Source organism: Herpailurus yagouaroundi, unplaced genomic scaffold (assembly GCF_014898765.1).
Source record: "Herpailurus yagouaroundi ecotype Mexico unplaced genomic scaffold, PumYag 222, whole genome shotgun sequence".
Lineage (NCBI taxonomy): Eukaryota > Metazoa > Chordata > Mammalia > Carnivora > Felidae > Herpailurus > Herpailurus yagouaroundi.
Window position 1 is genome coordinate 2,775,129 of NW_024412453.1, and position 14,283 is coordinate 2,789,411.

A 14,283-nucleotide genomic window follows, 5' to 3' on the forward strand; every position below is an offset into this window, starting at 1 on the left:
TAAAAACACACAAGCTACCAAAACTGAATCATGAAGAAAGAGAAAATCTGAACAGATCAATAATGGGGAATAAGATTAGATCATTAATTAAAGACTTCCAACAAAGTACATCCCTGGAGCAGAAGGCTTTACTGGTGAATTCTATCAAATATTTCAAAAAGAATAAACAATAATACTTCTCAAACTCTTCCAAACACTTGAAGAGGAGGAAACTCATTTTATAAGTCTAGTGTTCAGACAGATACACATGAAAAGAAACTACAGACCAATATCCCTTGTGAATATTGACACAAAATTTTTCAACAAAATAGTATCAAACCAGATTTAGCAGCATGTTGAAAGGATTATACACCATGACCAAGTAGGATTTATTCATGGAACGCAAGGAGAGTTAAACATAGAAAATCAACCAATATAACACACCACATTAAGAGAAAACACATGATCATTTCAGTTGATGCAGAAATTCAAGACTGATAAAACATTCAACTAGAAATAGACGGGAACTCCCTCAACATAACAAAGGCCTTATAAAAAAATAACAGCTAATATCATACTCTTTCACCTAAGATCAAGAGAAAATTAACGATACTAGCTTTCACTCCTATTCAACACAGTATTAGAAGTTCTAATCAGAGCAAATAAATATATAAATATATATATACACACATATACATATATATGTATATATGTGTGTGTGTGTGTGTGTGTGTGTGTGTGTGTGTGTGTGTATCATATGGCATCCAAATTGGAAAGGAAGGAGTACTCTGCAGATGAGATGATCTTACATGTAAACCCCACAGATTCCACACATTAAAAAAAGTCATAATTAATAGATGACCCATCAAAGTAGGAGAATACAAAGTCAACACACAAAAATCAGTAGAACTTCTATATACTATCAATGAGCAATCTGAAATGGAAATTAGGAAAACAATTCCATTTACATTAGCATCAAAAAGAATAAAACACATAAGAACAAACTTAACCAAGGATGCAAAAGACTTGTACAATTGAAACAATGAAAAGTGAAAGATCTCTACATTTTTGAAGCCAAAACACTCCCATAAAATTGGAAAAAAATTAGAAAATTAGATAAAATTTGGGCACCTGGGTGACTCAGTCCATTAAGCACCTGACTCTTGATATCGGCTCAGGTCATGATCTCATGGTTGGTGAGATCAAGCTCCACATGGAGCTCTGTGCTGACAGCACTGGCATTATCTACTAAAGTTAAATATGCATAATCTAACATTCAGCAAAAAATGTATAAAATATTCATAGAATTACTTACGATACCCAAACTCCAAACACAGAAGGAAAATAGGTAAGTTTTGATAGTCATACTACAGAATCTTAAAACTCCTATAACTCAATGACTATGAACGAACTACAGCTGTAAAGAATCACACAGACACAATATAGTGCATGATTCCATTTATATCAAGTTGAAAACAGACAAAACTAACTCATGATATTAGAAATCAGGTTACTGTATACTTTAGGAAAAATGTTTTGAGGGGAACACAATCAGACTTCTAGAGTGTCAGCAGTGTTTTATTTCTTACAGGATCATGATAATATGGGCATACTTTCTTTATGATAACCCATTCAATTCTACTACAATAGTTTCAATGTTATTGTTTCCTCAAAATTCTTAAGTTGAAAACCTAGTCCCTTTGTAGACAAGTCAAGTAAGAAAATGTGACTGAGGTCAGAGAAGTTTTTTCCTGCTTTCTCCTCTAGGGTTTTGATGGTTTCCTGTCTCACATTCAGGTCCTTTATCCATTTTGAGTTTATTTTTGTGAATGGTGTAAGAAAGTGGTCTGGTTTCATTCTTCTGCATGTGGCTGTCCAATTCTCCCAGCACCATTTGTTAAAGAGACTGTCTTTTTTCCACTGGATATTCTTTCCTGCTTTGTCAAAGATGAGTTGGCTATACTTTCGTGGGTCCAATTCTGGAGTCTCTATTCTAATCCATTGGTCTATGTGTCTGTTTTTGTGCCAATACCATGCTGTCTTGATGATTACAGTTTTGTAGTAGAGGCTAAAGTCTGGGATTGTGATGTCCCCTGCTTTGGTCTTCTTCTTCAAAATTACTTTGGCTTCTGGGAAGATGGTGGCATAGGAGGACGCTGGGCTCACCGCATTATGTGGATCACTTAGATTCCACCCACGCCTACCTAAATAACCCAGAAAATCGCCAGAAGACTAGCAGAACGGATTCTCCGGAGCCAAGTGTAGACAAGAAGCCCATGGAAGAGGGCAGGAAGGGCGGAGAGGCGGTGCCTGCTACAAGGACTGGTGGGAGGGAGCTGAGGCGGAGGGATGGCCCGCCGGCCAAGCAGAGGCCCTGAGTCTGGCTTGCAAAAGTGGAGGGGCCAGATGGAGTGTGTTCAGACAGCAAGCAGGACTTAAGATCTGGAAGGTTATAAGTTAACAGATCTGCTCACAGAGCAGGAAGGCTGGAAGACAACAGGAGGGAGAGTTGTTGATCCCCAGATGACAGAGCTCAGCTTGGCGGGGAACAAAGGCGCTCGCCAGTGCCATCTCCCTTGCCCATCCCCCAGCCAAAATCACAAATGTAACCAGTTCCCATCACGAAACTTGCTTGCATCGCGCAGACACCCAACCCAACGCTGTCCTTCTGCAGATACATCCCTCTGGCGGGTCTGACTCCCTCCCGGTGCTGCAGGGCCCCTCCTGAAGTGGATCTCCAAAGGAAAAGCAAGCTGAGCCTGCCCCTCCTGCCCCTGTGCACCTTGCTGATCCACCCCAGCTAATACGCCAGATCCCTAGCATCACAAGCCTGGCAGTGTGCAAGTAGCCCAGATGGGCCACGCCACCCCACAGTGAATCCTGCCCCTAGGAGGGGGGAGGAGAAGGTACACACCAGTCTGACTGTGGCCCCAGCAGTGGGCTGGGGGCAGACATCAGGTCTGACTGTGGCCCCGCCCACCAACTCCAGTTATTCAAGACAGCACAGGGGAAGTGCCCTGAAGTTCTGCACTACTCCAGGGACTATCCAAAATGATGAAACGGAAGAATTCACCTCAAAAAAACTTCCAGGAAATAATGACAACTAAAGAACTGATCAAAAACGATATAAACAATATAACAAAAAGTGAAATTAGAATAATAGTAATAAAATTAATCGCTGGGCTTGAAAACAGTATAGAGGACAGCAGAGAACCTATTGCTACAGAGATCAAGGGACTAAGGAACAGCCAGGAGGAGCTCAAAAATGCTACTAATGAGCTGCAAAATAAAATGGAGACGACCACAGCTTGGATTGAAGAGGCAGAGGAGAGAATAGGTGAACTAGAGGATAAAATTATGGAAAAGAAGAAGCTGAGAAAAAGAGAGATAAAAAAAATCCAGGAGTGTGAGGGGAAAATTAGAGAACTAAGTGATGCACTAAAGAGAAATAATCTATGCATAATTGGTATTCCAGAGGAGGAAGAGAGAGGGAAAGGTGCTGAAGGGGTACTTGAAGAAATCATAGCTGAGAACTTCCCTGATCTGGGGAAGGAAAAAGGCACTGAAATCCAAGAGGCACAGAGAACTCCCTTCAGACGTAACTTGAATTGATCTTCTGCATGACATATCATAGTGAAACTGGCAAAATACAAGGATAAAGAGAAAATTCTGAAAGCAGCTAGGGATAAACATGCTCTAACATATAAAGGGAGACCTATAAGACTCGTGACTGATCTCTCTACTGAAACTTGGCAGGCCAGAAAGGAATGGCAGGAAATCTTCAATGTGATAAACAGAAAAAATATGCAGCCAAAAATCCTCTATCCAGCAAATCTGTCATTTAGAATAGAAGGAGAGATAAAGGTCTTCCCAAACAAACAAAAACTGAAGGAATTCGTCACCACTACACCAGCCCTACGAGAGATCCTAAGGGGGATCCAGGGAGACAAAGTACCAGAGACATCGCTACAAGCATGAAACCTACAGACATCAATTTGACTCTAAACCCATATCTTTCTATAATAACACTGAATGTAAATGGACAACCAAAAGACACAGGGTATCAGAATGGATGAAAGAACAAGACCCATCTATTTGCTGTCTACAAGAGAATGATTTTAGTCCTGAGGACACCTTCAGATTGAAAGTGAGGGGATGGAGAAGTACTTATCATGCTACTGGAAGTCAAAAGAAAGCTGAGGTAGCCATACTTATATGAGACAAACTAGACTTTAAATTAAAGGCTGTAACAAGAAATGAAGAAGGGCATTATATAATAACTACAGGGTCTATCCAACAAGAAGAGCTAACAATTATAAATGTCTATGTGCCAAATACGGGAGCCCCCAAATATATAAAACAATTCATCACAAACATAAGCAACCTTATTGATAAGAATGTGGTAATTGCAGGGGACTTTAATACCCCACTGACAACAATGGATAGATCACCTAAACACACGGTCAATAAAGAAACAACGGCCCTGAATGATACATTGGATCAGATGGACTTGACAGATATATTTAGAACTCTGCATCCCAAAGCAACAGAATATACTTTCTTCTCGAGTGCACATGGAACATTCTTCAAGATAGATCATATACTGGGTCACAAAAGAGCCCTTCATAAGTATACAAGAATTGAGATCATACCATGCATACTTTCAGACCACAATGCTATGAAGCTTGAAATCAACCACAGAAAAAAGTCTGGAAAACCTCCAAAAGCATGGAGGTTAAAGAACACCCAACTAAAGAATCAATGGGCCAACCAGGCAATTAGAGAAGAAATTTAAAAAATATATGGAAACAAACGAAAATGAAAATACAACAACCCAAATGCTTTGGGATGCAGCAAAGGCAGTCCTGAGAGGAAAATACATTGCAATCCAGGCCTATCTCAAGAAACAAGAAAAATCCCAAATACAAAATCTAAAGCACACCTAAAAGAAACAGAAGCAGAACAGCAAAGACAGCCCAAACCCAGCAGAAGAAAAGAAATAATAAAGATCAGAGCAGAAATAGACAATATAGAATCTAAAACAACTGTAGAGCAAATCAATGAAACCAAGAGTTGGTTTTTTGAAAAAATAAACAAAATTGACAAACCTCTAGCCAGGCTTGTCAAAACGAAAAGGGAGATGACCCGAATAGATAAAATCAGGAATGAAAATGGAATTATTACAACCAATCCCTCAGAGATACAAGCAATTATCAGGGAATACTAGGAAAAATTATATGCCAACAAACTGGACAACCTGCAAGAAATGGACAAATTCCTAAACACCCACATGCTTCCAAAACTCAAAGAGGAGGAAATAGAAAGCTTGAACAGACCCATATCCAGCGAAGAAATTGAATCAGTTATCAAAAATCTCCCAACAAATAAGAGCCCAGGACCAGATGGCTTCCCAGGGGAGTTCTACCAGACGTTGAAAGCAGAGATAATACCTATCCTTCTCAAGCTATTCCAAAAAACAGAAAGGGAAGGAAAACTTCCAGACTCATTCTATGAAGCCAGTATTACTTTGATTCCTAAACCAGACAGAGACCCAGTAAAAAAAAGAACTACAGGCCAATATGTCTGATGAATATGGATGCAAAAATTCTCAATAAGATACTAGCAAATCGAATTCAACGGCATATAAAAAGAATTATTCACCATGATCAAGTGGGATTCATTCCTGGGATGCAGGGTTGGTTCAACATTTGCAAATCAATCAACATGATACATCACATTAACAAAAGAAAAGATAAGAACCATATGATCCTGTCAATAGATGCAGAAAAAGCATTTGACAAAATCCAGCACCCTTTCTTAATAAAAACCCTCGAGAAAGTTGGGATAGAAGGAACATACTTAAACATCATAAAAGCCAATCATGAAAAGCCCACAGCTAATATCTTCCTCAATGGGGAAACACTGAGAGCTTCCCCCTGAGATCAGAAACACGACAGGAATGTCCACTCTCACCGCTGCTGTGTAACATAGTGATGGAAGTGCTAGCATCAGCAATCAGACAACAAAAGGAAATCAAAGGCATCAAAATTGGCAAAGATGAAGTCAAGCTTTCACTTTTTGCAAATGACATGATAATATACACAGAGAACCTGATAGACTCCACCAAAAGTCTGCTAGAACTGAGACATGAATTCAACAGAGTTTTAGGATACAAAATCAAGGTACAGAAATAAGTTGCATTCTCATACACTAATAATGAAGCAACAGAAAGACAAATAAAGAAACTGATCCCATTCACAATTGCACCAAGGGATAAATACCTAGGGATAAATCTAACCAAAGATGTAACAGATCTGTATGCTGAAGACTATAGAAAGCTTAGGAAGGAAATTGAAGAAGATATAAAGAAATGGAAAAATATCCCGTGCTGATGGGTTGGAAGAATAAATATTGTTAAAATGTCAATAATACTCAAAGCAATCTACACATTCAATGCAATCCCAATCAAAATTGCACCAGCATTCTTCTCAAAACTAGAACAAGCAATCCTAAAATTCATATGGAACCACAAAAGGCCCCGAATAGCCAAACTAATTTTGAAGAAGAAGACCAAAGCAGGAGACATCACAATCCCAGACTTTAGCCTCTATTACACAGCTGTCATCATCAAGACAGTATGGTATTGGCATAAAAACAGACACATAGACCAATGGAATAGAATAGAAACCCCAGAACTAGACCCACAAACATATGGCCAACTCATCTTTGACAAAACAGGAAAGAATATCCAATGGAAAAAAAAGACAGTCTCTTTAACAAATGGTGCTGGGAGAACTGGACAGCAACATGCAGAAGAATGAAACTAGACCACTTTCTCACACCATTCACAAAAATAAACTCAAAATGGATAAAGGACCTGAATGTGAGACAGGAAACCATCAAAACCCTAGAGGAGAAAGCAGGAAAAGACCTCTCTGACCTCAGCCATAGCAATCTCTTACTCGACACATCCCCAAAGCAAGGGAATTAAAAGCAAAAATGAACTATTGGGACCTTATGAAGATAAAAAGCTTCTGCACAGCAAAGAAACAACCAACAAAACTAAAAGGCAACCAACGGAATGGGAAAAGATATTTGCAAATGACATATCGGACAAAGGGCTAGTATGCAAAATCTATAAAGAGCTCACCAAACTCCACACCCCAAAACCAAATAACCCAGTGAAGAAATGGGCAGAAAACATGAATAGACACTTCTCTAAAGAAGACCTCCAGATGGCCAACAGGCACATGAAAAGATGCTCAACGTCGCTCCTCATCAGGGAAATACAAATCAAAACCACAGTCAGATATCACCTCACGCCAGTCAGAGTGGCCAAAATGAACAAACCAGGAGACTATAGATGCTGGAGAGGATGTGGAGAAACAGGAACCCTTTTGCACTGTTGGTGGGAATGCAAATTGGTGCAGCCACTCTGGAAAGCAGTGTGGAGTTTCCTCAGAAAATTAAAAATAGACCTACCCTATGACCCAGCAATAGCACTGGTAGGATTTTACCCAAGGGACACAGGAGTACTGATGCATAGGGGCACTTGTACCCCAATGTTTATAGAAGGACTCTCAACAATAGCCAAATTGTGGAAAAAGCCTAAATGTCCATCAACTGATGAATGGATAAAGAAATTGTGGTTTATATACAGAATGGAGTACTATGTCGCAATGAGAAAGAATGAAATCTGGCCCTTTGTAGCAACGTGGATGGAACTGGAGAGTGTGATGCTAAGTGAAAGAAGCCATACAGAGAAAGACAGATACCATATGTTTTCACTCTCATGTGGATCCTGAGAGCCTTAACAGATACCCGTGGGGGAGGGGAAGGAAAAAAAAAATAAGGTTAGCGTGGGAGAGAGCCAAAGCATGAGACTCTTAAAAAGTGAGGACTGAGGGTTGATGGGGGAGTGGGAGGGAAGGAAGGGTAGCTGATGGGCAGTGAAGAGGGTATCTTTTGAGATCAGCACTGGGTGTGGCATGGAAACCAATTTGACAATAAATTTCATATATTAAAAAAAATACTTTGGCTATTCGGGTCTTTTGTGATTCCATACAAATTTTAGGATTGCTTGTTCTAGCTTCGAGAAGAATGTTGGCGCAATTTTGATTGGGATTGCATTGAATGTGTTAATTGCTTTGGGTACCATTGACATTTTCACAGTATTTATTATTCCAATCCATGAGCATGGAATGTTTTTTTCATTTCTTTGTATCTTCTTCAATTTCCTTCCTAAGCTTTCTATAGTTTTCAGCATACAGATCTTTTACATCTTTCGTTAGGTTTATTCCTAGGTATTTTATGCTTCTTGGTGCAATTGTGAATGGGATCAGTTTCTTTATTTGTCTTCCTGTTGCTTCATTATTAGCGTATAAGAATGCAACTGATTTCTGTACATTAATTTTGTACCTTGCAACTTTGCTGAATTCATGTATCAGTTCTAGTAGACTTCCGGTGGAGTCTATTGGGTTTTCCATGTATAATATCATGTCATCTGGAAAAAGTGAAAGCTTGACTTCATCTTTGCCAATTTTGATGCCTTGATTTCCTTTTGTTGTCTGATTGCTGATGCTAGAACTTCCAATACTATGTTAAACAACGTGGTAAGAGTGGACATCCCTGTCTTGTTTCTGATCTCGGGGGAAAGCTCTCAGTTATTCCCCATTGAGGATGATTATTAGCTGTGGGCTTTTCATAAATAGCTATTATGATGTTTAAGTATGTTCCTCCTACGACTTTCTCAAAGTTTTTATTAAGAAAGGATGCTGAGGGGCGCCTGGGTGGCGCAGTCGGTTAAGCGTCCGACTTCAGCCAGGTCACCATCTCACAGTCCGTGGGTTCGAGCCCCGCGTCGGGCTCTGGGCTGATGGCTCAGAGCCTGGAGCCTGTTTCCGATTCTGTGTCTCCCTCTCTCTCTGCCCCTCCCCCGTTCATGCTCTGTCTCTCTCTGTCCCAAAAATAAATAAACGTTGAAAGAAAGGAGGCTGAATTTTGTCAAATGCTACGTCTCCAAAGGCAAGGGAATTAAAAGCAAAAATGAACTATTGGGACCTCATGAAGATGAAAATCTTCTGCATTGAAAAGGAAACAATCAACAAAACTAAAAGGCAACCAATGTAATGGGAAAAGATATTTGCAAATGACATATCAGACAAAGGGCTAGTATCCAAAATCTATAAAGAAATCACCAAACTGCACACCCCAAAAACAAGTAACCTAGTGAAGAAATGGGCAGAAGATATGAATAGATACTTCTCTAAAGAAGACATCCAGATGGCCAAGAGGCACATGAAAAGATGCTCAACGTCACTCATCAGGGAAATACAAATCAAAACCACACTCAGATACCATCTCACGCCTGTCAGAGTGGCCAAAATGAACAAATCAGACTAGAGATGCTGGCGAGGATGTGGAGAAACGGGAACCCTCTTTCACTGTTGGTGGGAATGCAAACTGGTGCAGCCACTCTGGAAAACAGTGTGAAGGTTCCTCAAAACATTAAAAATAGATCTACCGTATGACCCAGCAACAGCACTCCTAGGAATTTACCCAAGGGATACAGGAGTGCTGATGCATAAGGGCACTTGTACCCCAGGGTTTATAGCAGCACTTTCAAAAATAGCCAAATTATGGAATGAGCCTAAATGTCCCTCAACTGATAAATGGAATTAAGAAATTATGGTTTATATAGACAATGGAATATACGTGACAGTGAGAAAGAATGAAATCTGACCTATTGTAGCAACATGGATGGAACTGGAGAGTGTTATGTTAAGTGAAATAAGTCATACAGAGAAAGACAGATACCTTATATTTTCACTTTAATGTGGATCCTGAGAAACTTAACAGAGGACTATGGAGGAGGGAAAGGGGAAAAAATGTTAGAGAGAGGGAAGGAGGCAAACCATAAGAGACTCTTAAAAACTGAGAATAAACTGAGGGTTGATGGGGGGTGGGAGGGAGGGGAAAGTGGGTGATGGGCATTGAGGAGGGCACCTGTTGGGATGAGCACTGGGTGTTGTATGGAAACCAATTTGACAATAAATTTCGTATTAAAAAAATAAACACACCTACTAATTTTTTTCAAAATAAAGAAAAAAGAAACCAATTTGACAATAAATTTCATATTAAAAAAATAAACACACTTACCAATTTTTTTCAAAATAAACAAAAAAAGAAACCAGTTTGACAATAAATTTTGTATTAAAAAAAACCCCAAAACCCAGTCCCCACTCTAAGGGCACTTTGAGGTGGGGTATTGAGAGATGATTAGGTGATGAGGGATGAGCCCTCATGCATCAGAATAGTGCCATTATAAAGCAGACCCTGGAGAGCTTGCATTCCTTCTGTCACAGGAGGAGACAGTGATGAGGTGCCATCTATGAACCAGAAACACAGAGTGGGTTCTCATCAGACATTCTGAATCTGCTGGCACATTGATCTTGGACTTTCCCGGCTCCAGAAATGAGAGAAGTAAATTTCTATTGCTTATAAGGTATACTGTTTCATATTTTTGTTATACTAGCCTGAAGGGATTAAAACACATACGCTTAGGACTTGTGTATTTTTTTGTTTGTATGTTATACTTCAATGAAAATTTTTAAAAAATGAAATATAAATAAGTCACAATGTTGACATTTATGTACCATGTTTGGGGACTCAAAGAAAAAACTTTAAATTATCATTGAGAATTAAAAAGAGACCATCAACAAGGAGATAGCAGCACAACATTTGGGACAAGTAAGTTAACTGTGTGTACACCAACCAGAAAAGAAAGAGGAAAGCATTACAGACAGAGGAAACATAAACATAAAGGAAGTTTCAAAAAAGCCATTCGTTTGATGGATGGATAAGGAGATGTATGACAAGAGCCCTGAGTGAGAAGAGCTGGATGGGGAGAAACAACATGAGCCTGATACATGAAGTGTTGTGGCCACTAAGAAAGGAAAGAGAGAAAATGATATGATTCAAGATTACATAAGGAGATAAGTGACATGGAGATGGCTGATGTGAACAGTCACATCTAACAGCTACTGAGTATTCAACTATGCGCCTGGCAATCTATCAAACACTCAACATGCATTTCCTCCTTTATGCCTCACAACAGCTGGTCCAGGTGACTAGATAGTGATAATCTTTCACACAATATCTAGTTGAATATCATGACAGTCCTGTAAATTAGTTTTAATCAATTTATATCTGAGAAAAAAGGCTAGAAAAGTTATGACATGTCACAGTTAATAAACAACAGAGATAGGATTTAAATCTATGATTTATCAGCTCCTGAAACAAATTAGGCAATAAATCAACCATATGTGTATGTATATGTGTATGTGTGTGTGTGTGTGTGTGTGTGTATACATATAAGTTATATAAGTCATCTCACCCTCTATATTTATATTATACACTTATATATTATATAAAATTATTTTATATTATGTATTTTATATATTTACATTATATATATCATACACATTATTGGCTAAATGACTGGAGTTTGAACTGCAAAGCATGTGGCCATAACACAACATGCTCTCTGACCAAGAAACAGAAATTCTGAAGGGAAATATGAGAGGTCATTTAGAAAAAAAAATTCAGATATCAGAAAATGGAAAAACTAATCACACAATCATAGAATCTTGACATTTAATTGTATCCAAATTCATCAAGACAATTCCACAGCACAGTTGATAATTTCTTTGTAACTCACCTTATTCCAGAGAGATTTAGAGCATTTGGCATTTAAATTCTATCTGTAATTATCTTCTGAAACTAAAACTAAAGACCAATCCAATAATTCCAATAAAAAAAAATTCTAGAAAACTGCGAAGAGAAGTGTTCACTTTTGGCTGCTACCAAAACATAACCATCCACCAGTGCTGAGTGGTCAGAAATAATCCAACCCTCCACAAAAATTTATGCTACAAACCCAACTTTTTCTACAGAAATTCTATCTACCACAAGAAAAGGAAAGTTACCTTCAGTCGGTTTTCCTTTTCCCACACAATAGCCTGAATGAGGGTAAGATGATTCATAGAGAAGATAAATAAGATTACTAAAGGGATGAAAATACCAAAAAAGGTATAGAAGTAATCATGAGAATATGCTGGATATGGAAATCTCTGAACAAATACAGTGACTTCTCGGAATAGCTTTTGTGTAGCCTTGTGATTATAGTATTTCATGATGGCAATATCCACGGCATGTTGCATAGCCAGGAACCCTTCAGTGATGTACCCTAAGTGAGAAAACAAGGATTGCTAAGTACAACAGAACAAGTAACAGGTGAGCTGAACAAAGAAAAAGGTAACTGAAGTATGTCAAAGACAAACAACAAAGTTAATTATTGTAAAGAGGCCCTTGTTATAGTCTTAAATTTCCCAGAGCAGCTATTATGGTTTACCCATACAAACAGATAATAAATACTTTTTATTATTTAAAAAATACGAATATGGTTGACACGCAATGTTACATTGGTTTCAGGTCTACAGCATAGTGATTTGACAAGTTTATACGTTATGCTATGCTTACAAGTGCAGATACTATCTGTCACCATAAAATGCTATTACACTACAATTCACTATACTCCTTATATTGTGCCTTTATTCACATGACCAATTTACTCCTTAAATGGAAGCCTGTATGTCCCATTCCCCTTCACCCATTTTTCCTATCCCTCCCTCCTCTGGCAACCATCAGTTTGTTCTCTGTATTTATAGGTCTGATTTTGCTTTTCGTTTATTCATTTTTTTTTTTTTTAAGATTCTTTTTAAAAGGATCCTGAGGCGCCTGGGCGGTTCGATGGGTTAAGCATTCAACTCTTGTTTTCGGCTCAGGTCATGATCTCACGTTTGTGGGTTCAAGCCCCATGTTGAGCTCGATGCTGACAGTGTAGAGCCTACTTGGATTCTCTCTCTCTCTCTCTCTCTCTCTCTCTCTCTCTCTCCTCATCTCTCTCTGCCTCTGCCCTGCTTGCTCACTCATATGCTCACACACACTCTCTCTAAAAAAAAAAATTAAAAAATAATAAAAGGATCCTAATTCCCAGCTTCCCAGAAAATAAATATTGTATGAAATTACAGAACTGCTTTCTGAAATTTCAATCAACTGAATGAGAATTACTGTATAGGTATAGATTTTAATTCAGTACTCTTGACATTTGAAAAATTAAGTGAAGTTCATACTGTGAGCTGATATCCACTAAGGCAGTAATACTCAGTGTGGTCTTTAGATCTGTGGTAGTATGCAAAAGCTTCTTGCCGTTATATAACTTTAGTATGAAAATGAGCAAACACTTAAAAAACTTATTAAAATTTGGCATTGCTGTGACATCTGAAACTGATTTTTCTATTAATCTATACAAATTCTTTATAGATTTTGAATGTGAATATGTGTAACATTTTCTCCCCTCTGGATCTTTCCTTACTATATATATATATTTTTTTTTTTTTGAGAGAGAGAGAGAGAGAGAGAGAGAGAGAGAGCGAGCGAGCAGGGGAGGGGCAGAAAGGGGGAGATAGAGAATCTGAAGCAGGCTCTGTGCAGCGAGTGCAGAGCCCAATGCGGGGCTGAACTCACAAACTGTGAGATCATGACCTGAGCCAAAATGAAGAATTGGACGCTTAACCAATTGAGCCACCCAGGCACCTCTTGCCTATTTTTTTTTCTAACGTTTATTTAGTTTTGAGAGAGAGAGTGAGACAGAGTGTGAGTGGGGGAGGGCCAGAGAGAGGGAGACACAGAATCAGAAGCAGGCTGCAGGCTCTGAGCTGTCAGCACAGAGCCCCACACGGGGCTAGAACCACTAACCGTGAGAACATGACCTGAGCTGAAGTCGGACGCCCAACCAACTGAGCCACCCAGGTGCCCCACCTTACTATTTTTAATAGTGTCTTTCACATAAGCAGAAGTATTTAATTTTAATGAAGTCAATTTATCCATTTTCTCCCCTTTTATGGTAATACTTTCTGTCTTAATGAATCATTGCTAGACCCAAATTCATGAAGATATTCTCATAAATTTTGTTGTGGAAGATTTATGATTTTAGCTTTTGCATTTAGGTTTATGATTATCTCGTTAATTAACTAATTTTGTGTAGATATGAGTTAGTGATCAAGATTCATTCTTTCCATATAAATGCCATGTTATTCCATCACAATTTGTTCAAAAGATTTCATTTCCCCAGTGAATTATATTGGCATCTTTGTGGAAAATCAAATGTCTATTTCCAGATACCTCATTCTTTTTATTAATGTATTTCTTCATCCTTAAACCTATACAGTTTTGTCTTAATTA

General features: G+C 38.6%; 1 protein-coding gene across 2 annotated transcripts in view; it reads right to left on the reverse strand.

The window, feature by feature from the left end:
• Positions 1-11,620: 11,620 nt before the first annotated feature.
• The window catches only part of LOC121019407 (ATP-binding cassette sub-family A member 3-like), a 33,048-nt gene continuing 30,385 nt past the window's right edge, over positions 11,621-14,283 (reverse strand). For both annotated transcript variants that reach the window (XM_040458806.1, XM_040458805.1), the window contains one exon: positions 11,621-12,226. In XM_040458806.1, the coding sequence (XP_040314740.1) occupies positions 11,943-12,226 (284 nt within the window). In that variant the 3' untranslated portion in view covers positions 11,621-11,942. The remainder of the gene's footprint in view (positions 12,227-14,283) is intronic.